The sequence below is a fragment of the Rattus norvegicus genome, chromosome 5 (genome assembly GCF_036323735.1).
Source record: "Rattus norvegicus strain BN/NHsdMcwi chromosome 5, GRCr8, whole genome shotgun sequence".
Classification (NCBI taxonomy): Eukaryota; Metazoa; Chordata; class Mammalia; order Rodentia; family Muridae; genus Rattus; species Rattus norvegicus.
In genome coordinates, this window is record NC_086023.1 from 169,827,581 (window position 1) to 169,851,050 (window position 23,470).

General features: G+C 51.1%; 1 protein-coding gene across 5 annotated transcripts in view; it reads left to right on the top strand.

The window, feature by feature from the left end:
* Cep104 (centrosomal protein 104) overlaps nucleotides 1–22,101 on the top strand; it is a 32,299-nt gene extending 10,198 nt beyond the window's left edge. For 2 of the 5 annotated variants that reach the window (XM_039109276.2, XM_039109279.2), the window contains 14 exons: nucleotides 289–504; nucleotides 2,005–2,199; nucleotides 2,875–3,042; nucleotides 3,536–3,709; nucleotides 5,184–5,360; nucleotides 6,829–7,035; nucleotides 7,751–7,858; nucleotides 8,726–8,762; nucleotides 9,605–9,671; nucleotides 10,212–10,320; nucleotides 15,609–15,747; nucleotides 15,875–15,942; nucleotides 19,620–19,710; nucleotides 20,097–22,101. In XM_039109276.2, coding sequence (XP_038965204.1) covers nucleotides 289–504; nucleotides 2,005–2,199; nucleotides 2,875–3,042; nucleotides 3,536–3,709; nucleotides 5,184–5,360; nucleotides 6,829–7,035; nucleotides 7,751–7,858; nucleotides 8,726–8,762; nucleotides 9,605–9,671; nucleotides 10,212–10,320; nucleotides 15,609–15,747; nucleotides 15,875–15,942; nucleotides 19,620–19,710; nucleotides 20,097–20,212 — 1,872 coding nt within the window. In that variant the 3' untranslated portion in view covers nucleotides 20,213–22,101. 5 annotated transcript variants of the gene reach the window in all.
* The last annotated feature ends 1,369 nt before the right edge of the window (nucleotides 22,102–23,470 follow it).

Below are 23,470 nucleotides of genomic sequence, written 5' to 3' on the forward strand. Positions count from 1 at the left end.
CTGTGAACTGCAGGCCCAGGTCTGAGCCCAGGGCCTTGCCCATTGTGCTTCTAGCGCACATGTATTGGTAAATACTGCACAGCACCCATGGCCATGTTAAGTTGTATATAGCTCTGCTCTGTAGTGTGCACTATACCTGTGGCAGACACAGCTGAGGAGATGCCATGGTCCTGGGACTGAGAGCGGCCCATTGTGTGCTCGTGAGCTGTTCTTACTTTCTGGTATGCCAGCCTTTCTTCAGTCAGATGATCTGCAGCAGTCACACCCTTTGTCCCATCTTCCCTCCAGATGCAGAGACCGTTCGCCCTGCCCCTCCAGCCCCTTGCATCTCCCAGCAGTCCCCAGCACTGGAAGGCAGTGTCCTCACTCCCTCGCACAGAAGAGCTGGCAGCTGAAGACACATGTGCTGGCCCCATCCTCCAGGAGAAGCCCTTGGCATCTTCTCCTCGGCATTCAGCAGTGGATCGGTCCCCACCTGCTGCAGGCCCTGCCCCAAGGAGCCATGTAAGTTACTGTCATCAACAGTATGGGGCATCCTGGGTGCTAATCTCAGAACAGGTACCTGCCTGCCTCAGGGCCGCCTTCCCTGCATCCAGGAGGGTGCTGGGACACTGGCTAGAGCAAAGCAAGAGGAAGCAAAAGCCCGTTGGCCACACCCCGTGAGAGACACAGCTGTAGTTCAGCTGCCAGAGCCTCTGTCTGGGTCTGCACCATCATCTGTGGTTCACAAAGTCTGTTTCGAGCCCCTGGTTTTTCCTGAAAGAAAATGTGTACATCTGTATAAAATGCCTCAAGCATTGCTTCAAGGTCTAAGCAAGCATGTGTGAGATGAGACGTGCATGCCTGGAGCTCTCCAAGGTTGCTGCCAGTTCAGCTTAGACTACAGAGCAAGTACCAGATGCCCAAGGCCACAGAGCCATCCTGTGTCAGAATAAATGGGTAAATTCTGCTGTATGTGCTTTCCACACAGCACCATGCAGCCTCAGTCACCAGGCCTCTAGAACAGCATTGTAACAGGGAACCAAGAAAGTGGGCTTTGTACTGATGGTTCTAATGCGGAGCACGATGGCTCAAGTCTCTTCAGAAACCTGGTTTCTTTGTATCACTTGGCTCTCCAGCTCCTGTCTTCCTCGGGGTCCTCACTTCGGGCCAGCCAGGTCACCCTCATTCACATGCCAGCCTCTGAAGCGGGGATGCCTGTGCTGCTGGCCCCACCAGGCTCCCAGAGCATGTCACTGCACAGAATAGCGCCTCGTGCTCGTGTGTCAGCTTAGAGCAGCAATGCCTCTGCAGCCTGGTTAAGGCTCAGGGTTGGCTCAGGGTTGGCACATGTGATTTCAGACTTTGAGAAACATGTTCTCACGGGTGTGCACTCATACTGTCTCGTAAGGGTCAGGGACTTGTCACCGTGTGTCAGGACCCAGTCAGGAATGCTCTCCCTCTTGACTCTCACCACTGTGTTCTCTCCTTTTTAATTCTGTGCCATTGTCTCTGACGGGACATGGCTGTGAGGGCAGAAGGTCCGTCCTTGCTGCTGTGTGGGCAGCAGGAAAGGCACATGGTGAGTTAGGTGCTGGAGGACCAAAGACAGGGATGGCAGCTGCTCCCCAAGGAGCACCCCAGAGGAAGCTCCTTACAGATGGCTTCACTGGGAGACTGCGCTGGCTCTGAGGCCCCCAGAAAACGTGCATATTCGCCGCTCCGTGCCGTGCAGTAGGAGAACGTCTGCATAGGTCTGAGAAATAACAGCTCTTCCTCCTGGGCCTTTGCTGGCTGAACTGAAAGGGCTGCAGTTTAGATGGGGCGGAGGCTGCATCTGATTTTCCCAGTTAAAATCCATTGTAGAAATTAATCTGATGCTCCGAATACTTAGCAGAGTGATCCCTGCAGCCTGCTCGCCCTGGAGCCCATAGGCTGTGGAGGAGGTGTCCTGGGCAGAGCCCCCACCCAGAGCCTCAGCCCCACAGCCCCACAGCACTGTGCTCGCCTCTGCTCACCTCACAGGTGGAAGCCCTGCCCTATGATGAACGGCCTCTTCCTGTCACTCGCAAGCAGTTGGAGGAACCATCTGCAGAGCCAGAAGTGAGAGAGGCAGACAGTGATGTCCGGAGACGGGGTGTCTCAGCGGAGCCAGAGCCCTTGACAGAGAAGGCTTTGAGAGAAGCCAGCTCTGCCATCGACACCTTAGGCGAAGCCTTGGTAAAAAAGGAAAACCAAGTTGTGCACACAATCACACGCACATGTGCGAATGCACACAACTTAGCACACAGAGAGAAGGGAAGACAGCTGCATTCTTTTTTTTTTTTTTTTTTGGTTCTTTTTTTCAGAGCTGGGGACCGAACCCAGGGCCTTGCGCTTCCTAGGCAAGCGCTCTACCACTGAGCTAAATCCCCAACCCTGACAGCTGCATTCTTTGCTACTCTGTTTAACGTGTGTGTGCGTGTGTGTGCGTGTGTACTGTGTGTATATCTCTGTCAGCGTGTATGTCTATATTGTGTATCTGTGTGTCAGTCTGTATGTCTAGGTGTGTCTGTGTGTCTGTGTCTGTGCCTGTGTATCAGTCTGTATGTCTCTGTGTGTGTGTGTCTGTGTATCAGTCTGTATGCCTATGTGCCTGTGTGTGTGTGTCTCTGTGCCTGTGCACGAGTGTGTCATGTGCACCTCCTGCTGTTCACATGCGGAGGTCAGTTTGCAGGAGTCAGTGTCCTCGGTGTGCAGGTTCTTAGCTCTTCACTTCCCATTAACACAGCTCCACTTGCAGACAGCTCCCTACTAGGAAAGAGCCTTAAAGTGCAAGATGGCAGGCAGCCTAGGGTGCCTGTGGTGCTGGACAGCCCACCTCCTGAAGTAAAGCGAGCCTGCTGTTTCCCGCAGGTGGCTGGGGCCTATTCTAAGATGTGGTCCTGCCGAGAAGATGCACTGCTGGCATTGTACAAGAGGCTGATGGAGATGCCTGTTGGAACCCAGAAGGAAGATTTGAAAAACATGCTCAGAGCATCTGTCTTTCTCATCAGAAGAGCCATAAAGGACATTGTAACCTCAGTAAGTCCCTCAGCCAGCTGTCCCCAGGTCACTGATAAAACCGTGACTTAGCTTGCAGTGAGACCAGGAAGGAGGGTTCTCCAGCAAGAGGCAGGGTAAATGACAGGTGGGAGAGGCCATCCTTGCCTCAGCATTTCCTCAGCTTTGCACAGCCTCTGTTTTCCCATCCTCCTCAGCAGAGAGGCTGAGTCCCCTCGGACAGCACTCAGCTCTCCTTGTTTCTCCGGAGGGCCATGAGTGCTTCTGCAGCTCTGAGCAGGCTCTAGAATGAGCAGTCCAGACAGGACAGGTTGAGGACTAGGTGTAGCTCATGATGTCACATGGTCAGCAGCATCAAGTGCTGAGGTAACAGGTGGGGTGCAGGGTTCTGGGTGTGGGGTGCCATGTGTGGAAGCATGTGTGTCATGTGTGTATCGTCTAAGGCTCACATTTGTTGCTGCCTTCCTCTTGAGCTCCCAGTTCACAGCTGATCTGTCTCCCTCATTTTCTTCAGGTCTTTCAGGCTTCACTGAAACTGCTGAAGATGATAATTACACAGTATATTCCCAAGCACAAGCTGGGCAAACTTGACACAACGTACTGTGTGGAGAGAGCTATCCCCCTTTTACTTGCCAGAACTGGAGACTCCTCTGCCCGCCTCCGTGTCATGGCCTTGAATTTCATCCAGGTCGGAACTTCCCCTTCCTCATCTTATTGCTGTCTGACTGCCTTGCAGGGTTCTTCTGTACTGCAAAGCCTCAGACACCTGCTCCCCTGTTCCCCTAGTGCTGGAGGGACAAACTCTATGTAGACATTCGCGTTGTTGTTTTGAGACAGAGTCTCATCCTATAATGCTGGCTGGACTAGAGCTCACTGCAGAGCAGAGCCCAGGCTGGCTCCTTCAGACTTGGTGATCTCCTGCACTAGCTTTCCAAGTACGCAGACTGCAGGCTTGCTACCACACCCAGCTCATTGGAGATGGAAGTGAGGGATGTATACAGCCAGGCAGGTGGTTCAGCAGTTAAAGCCACTGCTAACTCACAGTTAAGATCCCTAGAACCCACATAATACCAGGTAGGCATGGTGGCTTGCCTCAGTCCTAGGCTTGGAAGGTGCCGATGGGATCCGTGGAGCAGGCTGCCTAGCAAGGCTAGCCAGATCGGCAGTCACTGGGTCTGATTGGGAGACCCTGCCTCAAAATAAAGTGGGAGAGCTATGTAGGAAGATCCCTGAAATCAACCTTGAGCCTCAACATACATGCACACATGCCAACATGCATTGACACATGTATGTACACATGTATTCACACAAACAAAAGAAAGGGTTCTAAAGGGGTTGGGGATTTAGCTCAGTGGTAGAGCACTTGCTTAGCAAGCACAAGGCCCTGGGTTCAGTCCTCTGGGGGAAAAAAAAAGAAAGGGTTCTAAGATGGCTCAGTGGGTGAAAGTGTCCTCCATCAAGCCTGACCACCTGAGTTCAATCCTGAGCCGGACACACAGGGTTGAAGGAAACTTCTGCTATCCACTCTCACCCACACATGCTCACAGAATAAGTTCGGTGAAGTCACCCAGAGGACTCTTAACAAAAAGAGAGCAAGAATGGACACACCGCCATTTACTCTGTGTTCATTCTCCCACCGAGCCCACCACTCACTGTGGGCTGCATATGTGAAAATTTCACATATGTACACAGGCAGGAGGGGTGACACAGTTTATGAAGTGCTACGAAAGTATATTTGGCTTTATTTAAATTTTCTGATGAGCCGTCTAGTTCAGGAAGGTGGGTTTTTGGTTTTTTTTTCTTAGTATGAGGCAGGGCTTCATGTGTCCTGCCTCGGCCTCCCACGCCCAGGATCACAGGGGTGAGCCACCCAGCAGACTTGGGGATCCTCTAAGTGAGCTCCATACTAGACTCGAGACACCTGTCATTCTCAAAATGTGGGAATCTAAGATCTACCTTTACTAAGAAGCTTAATGTTCAGGGAAAGGAATAGCACCCAGCTTACACAGGGTGACACTGGCCCCACTCACAGCTCGCCCACGCTTGTCTCTGTCCCTCACTTCCCTGTTTGCTCTATTCGCTCTTCAGTGTGACGTCATGCTGATTGTACTAAATGGCCTCCAGCCTTTATCTAACAGCTAACAAACTGCTGTGTCCTGTAGGAAATGGCCTTGTTTAAGGAGGTGAGGTCTCTCCAGCTCATTCCGTCTTACTTGGTGCAGCCGCTGAAGACCAATGCTTCCGTTCATCTGGCAATGAGCCAGGTGGACCTCCTGGCCCGGCTGCTGAGAGACCTGGGCACTGAGGGCTCAGGCTTCACCGTGGACAATGTGATGAAGGTGAGCCAGCCTTGTGTGGTTGACCCTGGCCGGCCCCAGCACCACAGTGTAGAACAGGGCCATCTACTGAGAGCATGTGGGAGCTGTTAGGATCTCCCTGCTGTTCTACACTAACTGGCGAGAGGGTAGAGTGCACGGGTCACTGCCAGTGGGGAGCAGACCAAGTCCTCACCTGACAAGCATGAAGACCCAGGTTTAATCCACAACACCACATACAACTGGCTGCACACTTCTGTAATCTCAGAACTTAGAAGGTAGAGGCAGGAGAATCAGGAGTTCAAGGTTATCATTGGCTACATAGTGACTTTGAGGCCGGCCTGGCCTACATGAGATGCTGTCTCAGAAAAAAAAGCTGAAAATCAAAAATGTATTTGCCTAAAAGTACCTCAGAGAACACCAGCCATGCCTGCCTTGGTCTCCCACCCAGACCCACTGCAGACTTCACAGGCTTCCTCTGTTCCCAGCTGAGCTCTACCACCCATGGTACAGGACACCCATAGTGTGTGTGGCCAGAGTCTCAAGTGAAACAAAGCAAACCAATGGGACATCGATGCCTGCATCCCATTCAGCTGCACCTGGTGACACATAGGAAAAGAGGGGACAGGGTGACTGCAGGAAGAGGACAGGGTGACTGCAGGAAGAGGGGACAGGGTGACTGCAGGAAGAGGGGACAGGGTGACTGCAGGAAGAGGACAGGGTGACTGCAGGAAGAGGACAGGGTGACTGCAGGAAGAGGGGACAGGGTGACTGCAGGAAGAGGGGACAGGGTGACTGCAGGAAGAGGGGACAGGGTGACTGCAGGAAGAGGGGACAGGGTGACTGCAGGAAGAGGGGACAGGGTGACTGCAGGAAGAGGGGACAGGGTGACTGCAGGAAGAGGGGACAGGGTGACTGCAGGAATGCATGAACAGGACCATGAGAGTGACCATACAATGCGGACTAAATGCTCAGGCAGAGAAACTCCAGGGACAGGTGGACCAATGCTCTGATGTCAGAGTGAAAACCACAAACTAGAAGAGGTGAGGCCCCCGTGGGAAAGCTGATGATGGCCAGGCGTGGGGTAGCACCTTGGAGTGGGCTCAGGCTGAGCCCTGAGAAGCGTGGGAGGAGGGGGGCGCTGGCATAGAGGACAATCTCGGACCCTCCAGCCCTATAAGTAATAACACACAGGCTTATTAATATTTTAAAATTTAGCCCTTTGGCTGGGCAGTGTCCCAACTACTGCAACCCGACTAATGCTGGCACTACATTGCCACCAGGTGGAGAAAGCAAAGCACAACACTGGACATGAGTGCGCTGTGTGCCAGGACAGCACAGAGCAGTGGTTTGACCCCTCTGTGCTTATCTCCTCTTGGCCTCGTATTTATTTTCCAAGGCTTCACAGTAGGCTCAGGTCGCTTTGTGTTGGGAGAAGTTAACTTTGTCACCCAGAGAATCAGTTGCAGAGCTGACACTGCTTTCTTTGCAGTTTGCAGTGAGCGCCCTGGAGCACAGGGTATATGAGGTGCGAGAGACAGCAGTCAGAATCATTCTGGACATGTACAGACAGCACCCAGCCCTCACCCTGGAGCACCTTCCTCCAGACGACAGCACCACACGCAGGAACCTTCTCTACAAAGCCATATTTGAGGGGTTTGCTAAGATAGATGGCAGGCCGACCGAGGCTGAAGGAAAGGTGAGTAGGCCTTCATGGACTGAAGAGACTGCAGTCTGTGTTTAGGAAATGACCTGGAACATAAACCAGCTATGCTGACTCATATCTGTGATCTCTGCACTCAGAGGCTGAGCTAAGAGCATTGCTGGGAACACTGGCTAAGCTGGGCTGGAAGAAGGGAGGGAGGGAGAGAGGGAGGGGGGCACCATGCTGCCTGAGACATAAAAAAGATGGCTGGGTTCTTTCTTCAGTAGCCCCTGTGGGGAAGCACAGTCTGAGTAAGAAGCAGGTCCCTGAGCAAGGCTCTTGCCTGTCCACAGCCTGCCTGTGAGCTGTGAGACCAGCGTTGCCTTGTCTGGGAAGAGCAGAATTAGCAATGCACAAAATTTAGTAAATTACTGGAGAATTTACTTTTAATATGTTATATTATCACCAAATTTCAATGCTATAAATTGTCTCCCAGTGTCCAAAGCTGCCCCCAAACCTCTTCTTTTTTTTTATTTAATTTTTTTATATTATCTATTTAATGTATATGTGTACACTGTAGCTGTCTTCCAACACACCAGAAGAGGGCATCAGATCTTAATACAGATAGATGGTTTTGAGCCACCATGTGGTTGCTGGAAATTGAACTTAGGGCCTATAAAAGAGCAATTAGTGCTCTTAACTACTGAGCCATCTCTCCTGCCCCGAAAACCTCTTCTGATGTGGAAAAAAAAAATTTTTTTTAAACCAGACCCAGAAAAGAGTAGTCACAAAAGAAGCAGAAAAACAAAAGAAAGAAGAGACGAAGGCTCTACAGGGCCTGTCAGCAGCACCAAGAGAGACCCAGGCTGGAGTCCAGGTGAGGTCACCCGAGTGTGCAGGTGTGTGTGTGTGGGGGAGGGGGTGGTTGGGTGCAGATGACACCCTTACTTTCTTTAGGTTGGTTGTGGGATGAATAAAAGAAGCCTGACTGGGCCCAGGGTGTCCCATGTCTTTTATTAGCCCACTCCGCTGCTGCTGTGGGTCTTGAAGGATTGGTCTCTTGCCTACCCTGGAAGTGGCCTGCAGCTGAAAGTGTGATTTCAGGGATGCAAGTTAATCCACCAGGCACTGCACTTGAAGCCTCTCTGAGGGCTTGTCAGGGCAGGCTCTGTGTAGAGTAGAAACTTTTCTGTGCATTGATCGAACTTCTAGGTTGGAGTTGGTCTCTGACCAATAATTGTGCAGTTAGTTAAGTTCCTGAAGTTAAAAGGAAAGTGGGAGGTCAGGCAAGATGCTGCAGGGGCCTCACTGCCAGGCCAGATGCTGCAGGGGCCTCACTGCCAGGTCTGATGACCTGAGTTCAGTCCTTGAAACCCACATGATAAATTGAGAACCAACTCCCCAGAGAGGTCCTCTGAGCGCTGTGCTTGCACCAAGACTGATGTTTCCACTACTTGTGCCTATGGCCACAGCTCCATGCACCGAGGATACCAAGAGATGGGCAGAGGTCCCACACACTGCTCTCCATACAAATGGGAAAGAAACAAGAAGTAGAAAAGTGGCAAACATGTCTGAAATGATTTTCCCAAGAGGGGCTGAAGGTCCCCAGACCTTCCCACCAAAGGCCAGTGTGAGAGGAGCATATGGAAAAGAGAGTGGAGAGACTGGAGCTGCTGCTTCCTCCCCTGCCAGGACTGTACACACACTGCAGCTCGCTCCTGACCTTTTTCTCTTTGTGTCTTAGGAGAAGGAGAATGAGGCTGTGAAGCTCAAGAATCAAGGTGAGCAAATCCCAGTAGGGCAACTCAACTCTGTAAGCATGGCTTTGCTGAGCATGGCGGCACACACCTTTAATCCCAGCCTTCAGAGACTGGAAGGTCTTTTGTGAGTTTGAGGCCAGCCTGGGCTATACACCAGTTTTAAGCTCAAGACTCTGACTCAAAACAAAACGAAATCACTTCCTTAGCAGGCCTGGTGCCACACTCTTGAGCCTGGGGAATGGCAGGTGAGGTGGGGGATGACGAGTCTTAGTTACTTTTCTATTCCTGTGATGTCATAACTTAGTAAAGCAGCTTATAGAAGAAAAAGTTTATTTGGGGCTTGTGGTTTCAGAGGGCAAGCCCATGAGTATCATAGCAGGAGCATGACAGCAGGCAGGCCTGGTGCTGAAGCAGTAGCTGAGAGCTCACATCTGATCCACGGGCACAGGAAGGCAGACAGACACTGGGAAACCAAACTCCAGTGGCACGCCTCTTCCAACAAGGCAGCATGTCCTAATCCTTCCCAAACAGTTCCACCAGCCGGGGACCAAGCATTCAGACACATGAGCCTGAGGGGACCGTTCTCACTCACGGCACCACAGTGAGTTTGAGACTGCTCTGAACTACATAGCAAGGCTCTCAGACCAGGGGTGTGAAGGGATGTGCAAGGCCCAGACTTGAGCCTGAAGAGAAAGGAAAAAAAACAAAAAAAAAACACCTCTTGGCTCTGCAGCCCTAATTGGATACAAACATTGTGTCAGACACCTTACCATTAGATATCATTTTTAAAATGATGATTTTTTACTGAAATTTTACACATTTCAACCAAATGTTACCTAAATTGTGCTCTTTAATTTCCTCAGACCCTCAAGGAAGGAAAGCTGCCCCACCTGACACTCCAGAAATCCCAGATAACCACTATTTGGATAAGTAAGTGATGCACTTGGTTGCAGGAGGTGTGGGGAGGCCTTGGGCCAGCGCTCCCTGCCGACTCTCAGCCCCTCCTCCTGACCCCAGGGTTCCCTGCCGACTCTCAGCCCCTCCTCCTGACCCCAGAGCCTGGAAATTGCCAGGCTCAGCCACAGTCCCTGCTTCACCCCACAACAGTCACTCTGGCCATCCTGCTGCAACAAACTGACGAGTGGTGTCCAGGGGCAGGTCCAGTCTTTAAGGGACTGAGCTGTCCTCCAGCTCCGCTGTGACTTACGCCACCTTCAGGACTGTGCCAGCAAGGCTCACACCACAGGCATCGTAAGCTCTTTGTCCTGCTTGGTGAGGCCCTTTCTCCTGGCATTGGCATTGTGCAGGAACCCTGAGCCGTGCTGTCCTCCCAGGAGGTGCAGCCTGCCCTCAGAACACAGGCATTCCAGGACAGGAGGGGTTCAGAGAATCCTGAGTTGAGTGCAGTCATGGTTGTTGTGGTCACGCCAGCGCCTGGCCTTCATTTCCATCTTTTCTGTTTCACTGCAGTCTGTGCATCTTTTGTGGGGAGAGGAATGAGTCCTTCACAGAAGAGGGCCTGGACCTCCACTACTGGAAACACTGCCTCATGCTGACCAGATGCGACCACTGCAGGCAGGTCAGGAGCTGGGCATGGGCCATGGCTGCAGGTGACTGCTCAGCCAAGTCAGGTGCTGAGCACAAGGGCACAGTCAGCACACCTAGGTTTTGAGAAAAAGACCAGGTCTCAGAAGCTACTGGAGAAGTCGGGAAAGCAGAGCAGGCCATGCTACGGCCCAGAGTGACTGGTGTGTCAGCCACTGTCTCCCTGGCCACAACTCATGCATCTCAGCCCCTCTCTGATGGCACTCACAGCATTTGTTGCTGGAGCTCTGTGAGTGCAGTCCATGTGTTGCCCGTGCTCTCCATGGTGGCTTGGAGCCCTGTGTGAGTGCAGTCCTGTGTGTAGCCCATGCTCTCCCTGTTCTCCGTGCTGGCTTGCCTACTGCCATGCATATTACTTATACAGAGCATAACTGATTCATGGTTTGACTGAGTTCAGGACTGCTGGGAACAGCCTTGCTGCTGGCCATTTCATACTACATTACTCTTGGGAAACAAAGAACTATCCACTGTCCCCAGCTGGGACGCTGATTATAGTCCTCTAAGTCTGACTCATCAGTTGTTATCACTGGAAAGTGTTCCCTCTCCCCTAACCTCCACGGTCAAACTTCACTCACCGTCTACTGCAGCACAGCACACGTATGCAAGGTAGGACCAGGAATAGGGTGGAGCCTCGGGAGATGCTAACAAGTCTATGACTGTCACCCAGACCTCTCGATCACAAGGGTCATTTGGTTTTTATCATCATAACTGTGGGGCCAAGGTACTCTGCAGGCCACCACAACCTCTGCCCCTTGAGGCCAATAGTCACAATAAGCCCAGAGGAAATAGCTACACCACATCTCCCTCCAAGGCTCACCTTCTTTCTGCCCTGTTCTGCTATATTCCCAGAGCCTCGTGGGGTGGCATAGATTATTCCCTTCAATGTAAAACTGAACACGGGGCTACCATGCTGTTAGGTGGAAACCAAAACCAAATGTTTGCACACACACACACAAAACTCTGTGTGTGTGTGTAAAGAAACTTACATAAGTTCCCTAGACAGGGGCCAGCACACAAGGGCACTGGGGTTCATGTAGGGCTGAATGAACCTAGTGGCTCATTCATGGGTGCCATCCACCACACTGTGGTTCATGGACACCATCTATGGCGCTGGTTAGGTTGTCTCTCCCTAATGGCTGCACCTCCCTCTTCTGTCCCATATCTGGCTCACCAGACTCTGGGACAAAGTCAAGAGGTAAACACAGTCTTCCTCTTAGCCAAGATCCAGAAAAAGTTAACTGCAGAGGCATTTTTGAGGTTAACAGCCATATTAACTTTCTCCTTCCATATGTCACAGCAGTAGATGTGTGTGCCCTCGGCGTTTTGTCCTGCTAGGAGCCTTTGAAGTAGCTGGTACTCGTTACAAAAGGAAGACTCCCTTGACCACAGCTCACAATAGCAGTGATCGAGAGACGTGAATACAAATATTTGGAAGACGATCTGTAGACATATTATTTAAGAACATGGGGCAGTCACCTCCCGGCTGGGACCCGTGATGTCATCACTCTGGGTCCGGTCTCAGCTTACCTGAGTTCTCTGCTGTAGCATGGGGTCACCTCCCGGCTGGGACCCATGATGTCATCACTCTGGGTCTGGTCTCAGCTTACCTGAGTTCTCTGCTGTAGCATGGGGTCACCTCCCGGCTGGGACCCGTGATGTCATCACTCTGGGTCTGGTCTCAGCTTACCTGAGTTCTCTGCTGTAGCATGGGCCTTCACCTGGCAGAGAGCAGTTGGTGCAGTTGGTTGTACCATAGAACTTGTGCTACCATGGCACCCACAGGGCTGGCACATTGCAGTGTAGCAAGCAGAGTTCATATCTGCAGGATCATTTGTGACCCTTCTCCCTCATAACTGCATAGCGGACCTGGCTTTACTAAGCAGCCAATGGGAAGGACCTAGCTGAATCCCTCCGTGCCCTTCTACTACAGCATGAGGTGTCATTAGCAGTAGGGACTTACCACATGCTTCTGGTATGCGGCCAACAGTGTGTATGGTGCGGGTGGCCTAACGGCCTCCTGGTCAACAGACTGTAGTGAGGCAACCCACTCCTGGCCCTGGAGTTTTCCTCCAGTGGTAGCCTCCAGTAGTAGTTCCTGGGGTAGGGTGCTTTCTGCTCTCACACCCTGTTACTGCTCATTGCCTGATGATTTTTCTAGGTTGTTTAAAAGGATACCAGACCTTTTTACTGAGTGGGATGGTCTCTTAGAAAGAAGCCGGAGTGGTTTCCACCTCATTGCCTTTCATTCCTCCATGGCAGTGGGCAGATCAGCAGTACCCCCTTGTCATCCATCCTGCAGAGGCTCATGGGATTGCTGGGTCATTTCCTCTTGTGAGGTTCAGTCCATTGCGTTTCCCTTGTCTATGTACATAGGAAGGGTCTTAACAAGTTCTCCATCTCACATAGGCTCACAGGCATCATCTTGCTTGTCCCTAGCGAGTAGCCAGCTGATGAGCAGCACCATGGCCAGCTTCCAGTGCTGTCCCCTGTGTGCTACTTGAAGGCATGCACTATATTCTCTGATTGAGTGCCATTTTCAGGATGTCCTGTATAAAAGCATGCCAGTCTATGCTGCATGAGGTCAGGCATATTAAGATTGCCCTACAGACTCCAGCTTTAGACGACTCAGCCTCAGTTGTAGATGGCTCAGAGTACCCACAGCAGGCAATGCAAGACTCTCCTTTGAGTCTGTGTCTGCAGTCAGGCTCTGATTTGCTATGTGGATTTTCCTGGGGGATATACAGAAACGCCTCTTCACCCCTCCTAGGACACCAACAAAACACAACTCAGTCTAGCATGGTGAGCTGGTGAGCTTCCCGATGCTACTCACACCAGCTCAGGGAGAGCTCACAAAAGCCGTGCCAGTGTGCCTGGAGCCTGCTCGGCCTGGAATGGTCTAGAAGTGGGACACAGCATTGGTCCAGCATGACTTTAAAGACTGACTGTCTCTGGCCTTCTAGCTCTCTATCTACACTGAGTGCTTGCTGAGAACTTCCAAAAGATTCTGAAGACTTTCTTGCTTATTCTATGGTTCAAAAATGCTGGCTTCTTTTCTAACTCTGTACTTTGGTAAGCACTGTAACTCTATTTATGCTTAAATAAGTGCTAGGGAAGCTTAACTCTTTACTGTTCTGTGCTAGGAACCTCACTCTTAACTCTTTCTGTGCTTTAATATGTGCTAACATCTAGCACTTAACACATGCAGCTTAGCAGCAGGGAATTAAGCAAAAGGATTGACTGGAGCTCCTTTCTCTGGTGAGTCAGCCAGAAGCTTCTCTGGCTAAGCTGGTTAACTCTTTGTGAACCAGAGAGGAAGGAAAGAAATCAAGATGCTGTGTACAGGCAGATATGCAGTGACATGTATACATTAAAACATTCATACACCCACACTATGGCCGGGCACAACCATCTATTACCATCAGTTCCACAAGTATTCATGCATGTGTACATATATACACATATATATGTACATATAGAAAAACACAGACACATTTGGGTGGATGGAACAGAACTCCCCAAGCCAAACCATTCAACCAACAACTTTATTACTTTATGTTTTTTCTCTGATCTTTTATACCTTTTTGAACAAAAAATTCTTTAGAAAATTACCTAAGAGATAAAATGTTACATAGAATGGGAGTCACAGAGGATATTAATATTAAGTTCAAAACAGTGTTTCATTATAATATACTCATTAAAAGTGCAAAGCAACAGTTTTCACAAGGCCTCACCTTATCAAAGTACACACTGTGACTTCATCCTTGGACCTGAATGTTTCTCCTCGAATACAGAATTGCCCCAGGTCTATTTCTCTTTTTAGGGTCATTATGAAATCTCATTGTATTTCTTATTCAGCCTTTACTTACTATCATGAGGAGTGGGCACATTCTATTCTTGATTCTATCTTTATTATATCTTTCTAGCAACTAAGACCATCTCTAGAAACTCTCCCTACGTTTAGTTGATGAGGCAGGGATTCTATAGAGTCATCTGTTTGTCTCTAGTGCATCACTACAAGACAGTGCATCTTCATGGGTCTGCAGAGGTCTGCTCAAAAGGGTGGGTCAAGGCCACCCTAGTGATTGCTTTGCATGTATATAATAACAGGAATCTCTCCTCAGACTTAATCTTCTTGGCCTTGCCTAGACAAGCAAGTCCATCATTAACTTCACAGCCCACGGCAGAACCATCTCAGGAAGATCACCTACTAGCTGTTAGCTTCTCCTCGATGGCTCCTGGCACCAGTGGAGTGTCACCTTCACTTGGCCTTCCAGTTCTTCTCTGCTACTCTGGGGCTTCCTTAGGATGGCATAACAGGCTGCCAGTATATTTGGTTGTTGCCATGACAGTGGGTTCAAGATAAGCACAGCGATCTCTGCTCTACAATGGCCATGACCACAGCACCGCACTGGGCTGCACGTCTAGCCATGGTCCTGTTGGACAGGCTTTTGCCACTGAGCCAGTACCCAGAAGCACTGCAGAGCCCTGGCTACCTTACAGCTCACAACAATGAGAAAGAGCACCTCTGTTCTCACTGGGCTGCATGTACTTGCTGCCCATGACCGGGGTGGCATCCTTTGTCCACTGGTCACCAGCTGTCTTTGCTAGGCACCTGTCAGTTGACACCGTCCACCTCTGGACACAGCCACCTGTGCACCCGATGCTGTGCGCCTGTCTTCCCTCATTTCTGCCATGTCTCTGTCTTTTCATTGTCTCCGCTATCTTGTTAATGGAGGACTTTAAATTCCCACTGTCCCCTACCAGTCTCTCCTAGGGTTCGTGGCCTGCTCTACTTCTCTCCTGCTCTGGGTCTCCCTCTTCAAAGGAAGAAAACAAGATGGGGAGTGTGAGAGGGCAGGGCCACCCTGTACACACTCACTCCTCTACCTGGCAGCACAGATTCTGAAAGCCCCAGGGGAACAGCTGGCCTCTCCAGCAGTATGTGGTGCGGTGGCTACGCGGAAAGTATTCCCACTGAGTGTTAGACAGGTGGGATAGTCCTGTTTATGTACACATTGTAAGAAATACTGGGAGCCAGCATTTGAACCCAGAGCCATAGTGGACAGTCAATCTACTGCAGTCCCACCCCCCACTATGTCCTTTACATGGTACTATGGTGACGAGAGCAGAAGGACACGGGTTCTCTACAAAGTGTGTGACCACAACCCTAAGGGTTAAAGACCAGAAGGACCTGAAAGAGCTGCCCTGGTCTGGGGTCCTGCATGTCCACAGAAGTCACTCTGCCTTTTCTCTTGGGTACAGGTGGTTGAGATATCCAGCCTGACTGAACACCTGCTGACAGAGTGTGACAAAAGGGACGGGTTTGGGAAGTGCCCCCGCTGCAGTGAGGCTGTCCCCAAGGAGGAGCTTCCTAGGCACATCAAAACTAAGGAATGCAACCGTGAGTGTGCCCAAGTCCTCCCAGGCATGGGCAGACATGGGCAGGCATCGTGGGAAGAGATGGAGCCTTCTTCCCCTGCACAGGGCTCATCTAAGTAACCAAGTCCTTCTTACTGAAATCATTTCAGCTGCCAAGTCGGAGAAGGTGGCAAACCGCTGTCCCCTGTGTCATGAGAACTTTGCTCCTGGAGAAGAGGTGAGAGGGCCTGAGCTGAGATGGGAGCAACAGGGAGTGGTGGTGGTGGACAGACAGACAGATGCTTCAGATGGTGCCTTTGTAACAATTAGCAGAGGTCAGCTTCTGTCTCAGCTCACTGTGAAGTCAGCACTGGTGGTTTTACTCTTCCTGGTCACGGCTTTCTTGTGTAGGGCAGGCTCACCAGAATCATAGAGTCTGCAGCCCGTTAGCCATTTGGACTAACAAAATGTGCCTCGTGGTGGTAAATAGTTCTCATCCTTCTCAGTTCCATGCTCTCCCCGTCCTGTGTAAGGAGGATGGTGACACAGACAAGGGGTTGGCATGTTCCTTGCCTCTGGTGTTCAGGTCTGCATGCAGGGCCTGAGGTACCTCAGCCATGAATCTGCCCCCTCCTCCTGGTTGTCTGCTCAGTGCAGTGGCAGTGCCTGTGGGAACCTCAGAGTTGGCTCAGGACACCCAGGATCATGTTCTCAGCACAAAGGCGATTGATTTGTCCCAGCCGGACAGAGAGCAGGGATGAGGGACAAAAACAGGAGGTGGAAGGAGAGGGAGAAGGGATAGGGAACTAATGAGGGGTAAGAAGAGGAGGAGGGGAGGGGACTAAGGTGTCTCTGGATATAGGAAGACAGACGTGGCCCACAGGCAAATGGCAGTTCTTAAAGGGAAAAGGGAAAGCCGTGTTAGGAAGGAGGAGATGGGTCAACTTCAATCAGGCATGTTGATTGGGTGAGACTGAGGAGGCTTTTGATAGCTGGACCTTGGTAATCGATCTCAGGAGGAGGAAGTGGCCAAATAAGGGGATAGACCTTGGTGTCTAGCTTTAGGAGTGTAATCAAATGGTTGGTTTTGGTTTTGGTTCCTTGGCTGTCCTGAAACTTTAGACCAAGCTGACCTCAAACTCACAGAAATCCACCTGCCCCTGCCTCCTGAATGCTGGGATTAAAGGTGTGCACTACATTGCCCGGCTAATCCAATGGTTTTTAGCAAGCCAGAGGGACGGGGGGGGGGGGGGGGGGGGGGGGAGGCAGGGCCTGCCAGAGCTGTGTTTGCCATGGTCAGCCTGGCTAAGGCCCTTCCATGCCCTCCATGCCAGGCAGCTCCAGAGGCCTGCCCTTGGCTCCACCTCTGCTCCAGGAAACACTATGGAGTCCAACATTCTTCATCATGAGTGTTGAGACGACACAACACATCTATTTTTACTGCAGGTGGGGATCCCAAAACAGTACAGGGTACCACCAAAGTCCACCTTGGTGAACCCTGAGTTATTTTGGGATAACTTAAAGGAATATGGGTAAAGAGTTACTTATAGAAGAAAAATGACTCGGCTAGGCCCACTCCAGCATGGGTGGCAGGTCACAGAAGCTGGGGACCTGGAACAGGGCAGAGCCTGCAGGTAGCTCAAGAAGCTGGCAGGTTACTTCCAAGTGACTAGGTTCAAACCTCTTCTCAGCAGCTGGGCTGGTCTCAGAGTCGCCTGTGCAGCTTGGCTTGGATGCACTGGGAGGGGGGCCTAGTAAATGGAGCACTTTCAGGACTTCCGGGAGTCCCTGTGCACGGTTTCCCTTCCTCCTTAGGGAGCTTACGCAGGATGGATGGAAACAGAGCACTGCAGCTTTGAGAGGGACAGGCCTGCCTACTAGGTTATCTGCTTTTAGCATCTTGATAAATTCATGGGCCACAGTAGGTACAGAGCCACAGCCAGCTCTGCCTATGGGTAATGGCCTCTGGATACCAAAGGTCCCTTTGCTTGGCCTCTCGAGGCTTTGGAGCTGACTCAGCCTCGGGGAGTGTCCTCCTGTCTGGAGCATTTCGCCCAGTCCAGGAATCAGCTGCCCTACTAAGGAGTGTGGCCGTCTCTGCAGGCCTCGGTGTTCAGTGCAAGGAAGGCCACTGCTGCTCACTCTCATTGGGCAGAGCTGGGACACCTACATGTGTCATTCGTCAAGTGCACAAACACCACTCTCTCCTGTCCACACCCAGCTAGTGCACCCTCTCAACTTGTCTTCTTGGCAACCCAGCATGTTTCCAATTCTGTAGACTCAACAACCTCAAAAGCCCTAAGGACAGGAAATTATTGTGTGTACCCTAGGATAGCCTGGACAACACTGGAGTCGGTGAGCCCAGGCCCTACTGCCATTGTGTAGTACCTAGGAGTAACCAGAGCCAGCATTCTGTTAGAACCCAGGGCAAGGGAGGAGCAGAGCCAGGACGAAGCTGTCTGTGTGGACACCTGCTGCAGACATGCTGCATGCATGGGGCCTGGGTTCTGTAGGTGGTTTCCTCATGTCTGTAAAGAGGCCTGTTCTAAGAACTGCATCAGGCATGAGGCTGCCACCCACCTCATGCTGTGCGGTGGCCCCATCGTCACCCACAGTTTCCGCCTTCCACTGCTTGTCTGTGACTCCAGAACCTCCATTTGTCATCTCAGTAGCCATCTTTACTGACCCACTCCCACTGCCCACTGTCTATACTGACCCACTCCCACTGCAACCACTGTCTATACTGACCCACTCCCACTGCAACCACCGTCTTATACTGACCCACTCCCACTGCCCACCGTCTATACTGACCCACTCCCACTGCCCACTCTCTATACTGACCCACTCCCACCGCCCACCGTCTATACTGACCCACTCCCACTGCAACCACCATCTATACTGACCCACTCCCACCGCCCACTCTCTATACTGACCCACTTCCACTGCAACCACCGTCTATACTGACCCACTCCCACTGCCCACCGTCTATACTGACCCACTCCCACTGCCCACTGCCTTCACTGACCCACTCCCACTCTTCTCATTTCCCTGGGCTTTGTTCATCTGGTCTCCACGGTGAACATTCCTGAACCAACCAACCCCTGCCTGCCTCCTCTGCCCCCTCCATGCCTGCCATCTGCCATGGACTAACTAACCTTCCTCTGCGTCTGCAGCTGTATGCTGTTCCTTGCTCTCCATATTTTGGCTGTTTGTGCTGTGCAACACATCCCCCATTTAGCTGTGTGTGACAAGACCCATTTCCTATCTCATGATTTCCCTGTCTCAGGGCCTGGGCAGACTGGGCCTCCCCTGGCTTCTCGAGAATTCATGGGGTCCTGGGCTGCCATGGAGCCATTAGCCAACCTATGTGTTCACCCTTGTGCAGCTCCAGACGGGGAAGGCCCACAGCCTAGTGCATCCTAGCAGCTGGCAGAATAAGTCTTCCTGGTCACAGGACTCAGGTTCTAGTTGTCAAGGATGCAGGCTCACCAGACTGTAAGACTAAGGACAAAGAAAGGCAGGAACCAGGCTTCCAAGCTAGCGCTGGTTTAGAACCTCACTCTCATCATGAACAGTGATGCTCTATTCTGGCATCACCCCAGGGCCCTCGGAGCCACCAGACTAGCATGTCGTGCCTCCCTCTGTTGCACCCCAGGGCCCTCGGAGCCACCAGACTAGCATGCCGTGCCTCCCTTTGTTGCACCCCAGGGCCCTCGGAGCCACCAGACTAGCATGTCGTGCCTCCCTTTGTTGCACCCCAGGGCCCTCAGAGCCACCAGACTAGCATGTCGTGCCTCCCTTTGTTGCACCCCAGGGCCCTCAGAGCCACCAGACTAGCATGTCGTGCCTCCCTTTGTTGCACCCCAGGGCCCTTGGAGCCACCAGACTAGCATGTCATGCCTCCCTTTGTTGCAGGCATGGAAGGTTCATCTGATGGGCTCTGCTGGCTGCACAATGAACCTGCGCAAGACACACATTCTCTGCAAGGCTCCAGCCCCGCAGCAAGGTGAGGCGAGCACCACATGCAGGGCTCCCATACTGTGCTCCAGTCGTGTGAAATGCATCCTGTATCTGTCCATGTGCAGCCGACCTGGTTACCTCCATCTCCAAGTTTAACAGGGTGTGGCTTCTCCCCACAAATGCCTCCTGGCAGCTCACAGGGATGCTACTGTCCCCAAGCTGCCCACTGGGGCTGGTACCAATGTCCCTACAGCTGTCATGCCTTTGTCCTTTGTCTTCTCTCCATATCCAGGGTGGGTTCTCCCAGCATTCACACCGTCAGGGTGGGTTCTCCCTGTATTCACAACATCAGGGTGGGGTCTACAGCCTACCTGTAGATAAGAGTCCTCTTCTCATGTGGCTCTGTGTCCTGTGCATCTGTCTCCACTGCAGGGAAAGGCCCAATGGCGTCGAAGTCAGGCACCTCAGCACCCAAGGTTGGAAGCAAGATCCCCACCCCAAAGGGAGGCCTCAGTAAGAGTTCCAGCAGGACACACACAAGACGGTGACAGAGTTTTCAGTTCTGTCTCCGCCAGGGGCTGTGCAAGGTTCCCTGTTCTAAGCCAGTATGTTGGCATGGTGATGCAGGGCTCTGTGCCCACCGTCCCTTGGCCTCTTGTGTCCTAGTGTCTACTGTCACAAGAACAGTACATGATATGACCAAAGAGCCCTTTCCAATGTGGCCGCAGTTCTGGGCCCTCTGTCAGTGCTCAGAATGCCACAGGCACAGCACCCACCCCCTTACTACTGAGAAGACGCACCCCAGACTTGGAGCTCACTGGTGTGAGCACACATTGGGCTTTGCACAGGGCTAAGTTGGCTTTGGTGGCCCTAGAAGACTACAGCAAGCCACACTGGGCCTGCTGTGCTGTCTCTCGTGGTCCTGTCTGCCAGGTTGTCACACTATATACAGCGACAAACAATAAAGGAAATCAAGCAAAGACAGCCACTCTAAGAGCAGGTCCCTCCTACGCACACAGCCCGATGCTCACTGTGTACCTGTCCCTGTGGCCCCCCTGACAGCCCTGCCTTGATGCCTTCCCTCGGTGGGTGCAGAGCCCTGAATGAATGGATGCTGGATGATGTGTCCTGGTTACCCTACATGCACCTGACCACAACCCACCTGCAAGCCTCAGTTTTCCTTATGGCAAAATTAATGCCTTCCACATTTGCCTAGCCCACAAAGATGTCACACATACCTTGCTGGCCCAGAGCTCTGTCACATCCCGTGATGTAACTGAACCCACATTCCCAAATCCTTCATAGTGCCCGCTCACAAGTGCTTCACTGATCAGTGACACAGACCTCAGAACACAGCTGTCAGCGGCTCACCCGTGTCCTCATCCCTCCTGTCACCGTTCCTGCTTCCTGAGGAACTGTCCCTTTGAAATGTCTAGGATTGAGAACATGAATATTATAAAATTAGGGCATATTTCTTTAAAATTCCCAACCATGTGAACCAAGCTCCATAAAGATGTGTGTGTGCCCGAGCAGCACCCTGGGCGCTAACCTCGTGGACTCACCCCTGCTTTTGGCAAATGGCTCCCACTGTGCTTGGCTCAGAGTATCAAGTGGAACAGGATCTATCAAGAGGAGGCTCCTGTCAGAGCAGAGGCCTTTAGTGTCAAGAAAACAGGGCAGGACTAAGAAAGCAAAGCTGGGCGCCAAGGGATGATAAGGTGGCCCTTCAGGTCAGAGATGCTGGCATTGTTTCCTAACCTGCCTTAAAGTACAGACGATAATGGAGAGTTAACCTCAGAACTAGACAGAAGTACATACCTGTAATGTTTCTATCTGTTGTAACCCTGAGATGCTGTAAATCCCTTCATTTTTAACCCAGCATGGTGGCTCACCCCTGTACTCCTAGCACTTGGGAGGCTGAAGTTAGAAGCTCAGAGGGAAGCCTGGGCTACAGAGTGAGACCGGCTCAGAATAAGACAGAGCAACAAAGAGTACTTCATTTTTAGCTCTCATGTTTTGCCTGTTACAGAATCATGAGTTTCTGCAGAGGTGACTGGCAGGCAGTATTGGCAGCCACAAAGCTCCACATCACTGTGCTTGATTCAGGGAAGGAGCTACGTACCCCCAGCCCTTCATAATATCTAAGTGGATCACTCCTCAAACCTTCACGTATGCTACATTGTGGATATTTAATATTTATTTATATTATTTTCATAAAAGATTCTACTTAATTTAAAAGAATTGTGTCATATCTGATACTAAAATACAAATGTAAATACCTCTAATGAAAATTTGCAACTTTTTAATGTTTTAACATAGTTTTCTATTTGTCTTTATTTCAGGTATAGAATAATATATTTTTATTGTTGCTGTTTGAGGGTTTATGTGCTAATTTGCCTTGTGTACACTAATACAGTAAAGATCACTCAGCATCTTGTCACTTTTATTACACTTCTTTAGCCGGGTGTTGCTACGTTGTGGGTTCTTCTCCCCACCCTTTATCACCCCAGTCTCGTTCCCTGTCACTAGACAGGAGAGATGGAAGGATGAGGGTGTGGAGGTGGGGGTGAGAGAGAAGGAGCACCCTGAATCTAATTTCTTCTTGTTTCTTCTTTGAGCACGACTCCTGACAAACTGCAGCCAACCCCCCTGAGCAACCAGCCACTCACCCTGTTTTCTCAGGGCCCTCGCATTTATCCCCTCTGCAAAGTTCCCAGGATTTCACATGTCTCACAATGGCAGAAACCATCTCCAGCCGGCAAAACCACACTTCTGCTAGAGCACGGCATAAATCATAGTCAGCTGCTTCGGACAGTCTGAAGCAGCCCCACATCCTCACCTGGGACTGGAACAAAACTATATTCTTAATATTTCTAGGTTTTTTAATGTCAAAGTTGTCACCACAATTTTTACATAGATATTGGTTTTTTATTATATTCTTTATATGTGTGCTTTGCACCATGTGTGTGCCTGGTGCCCATGGAGGTCAGACGAGGGCACCAGGCCCTCTGGACTGGAGTTATAAGGTGGTTAGGAGGTATCGTGTAAGTACTGGAAGCTGAACCCAGATCCACTGCAAGAGCAACAAATCCTCTTAGCCACCAAGCTATCTCTCCCGCCCTGTTTTTGTTTTTGAGTCAGATCTAACTATGCAGCCCTGGCTGTCTTGGAGCCCAAGGTGTAGACCAGACTTACCTTGAACTCAGAGATCCACCCACCTCTGCCTCCCAGTGCTGAAATTAAAGGCAGACACCACTATATGCTGCTCACAGTAGTAATTACAGAGCAAGCAATTGTAGGGCTGGAGATGGGGCTCAACTGATGGCGTGCCTGCCTAGTGTGCACAAGACCCTAGGATTGATTATCTCCCTGCACGTTAGGATTGAAAGCAGGGGATCTCAAGTTCCAAGACATCCTTTGGCTACAACTGAATTACAGGCTAACCTGGGCTAGCTACATGCAGCCCTACCTGGAAAGAAGGAAGGGAGGGGGGATGTTGTACATCACTGAAGTTAGTAGAGTAGCTCTGCCCTTACTTTTGATGAGGAGAGAGACTTGGGAGAGCCGGGTCTCTAAAACAGTGTTTTAAAATGAGCTTGCCCTCTTGTGTGCAGAATGGAGAATTCACTCAGCGAGATAACGTCACAGTGTCCTGGGTTTTCTCCAGCTGCCAGGCAAGGGCCACACTTCACAGTTCTGTCAGAATAAGTTGTTTACTACCAAGAAGCTGAAAGACACTAAGCTATGTACAGAACAGAGAATTCATCCCGTAGAATGAATTCACAACATCTTGTGACTTCTCAAGT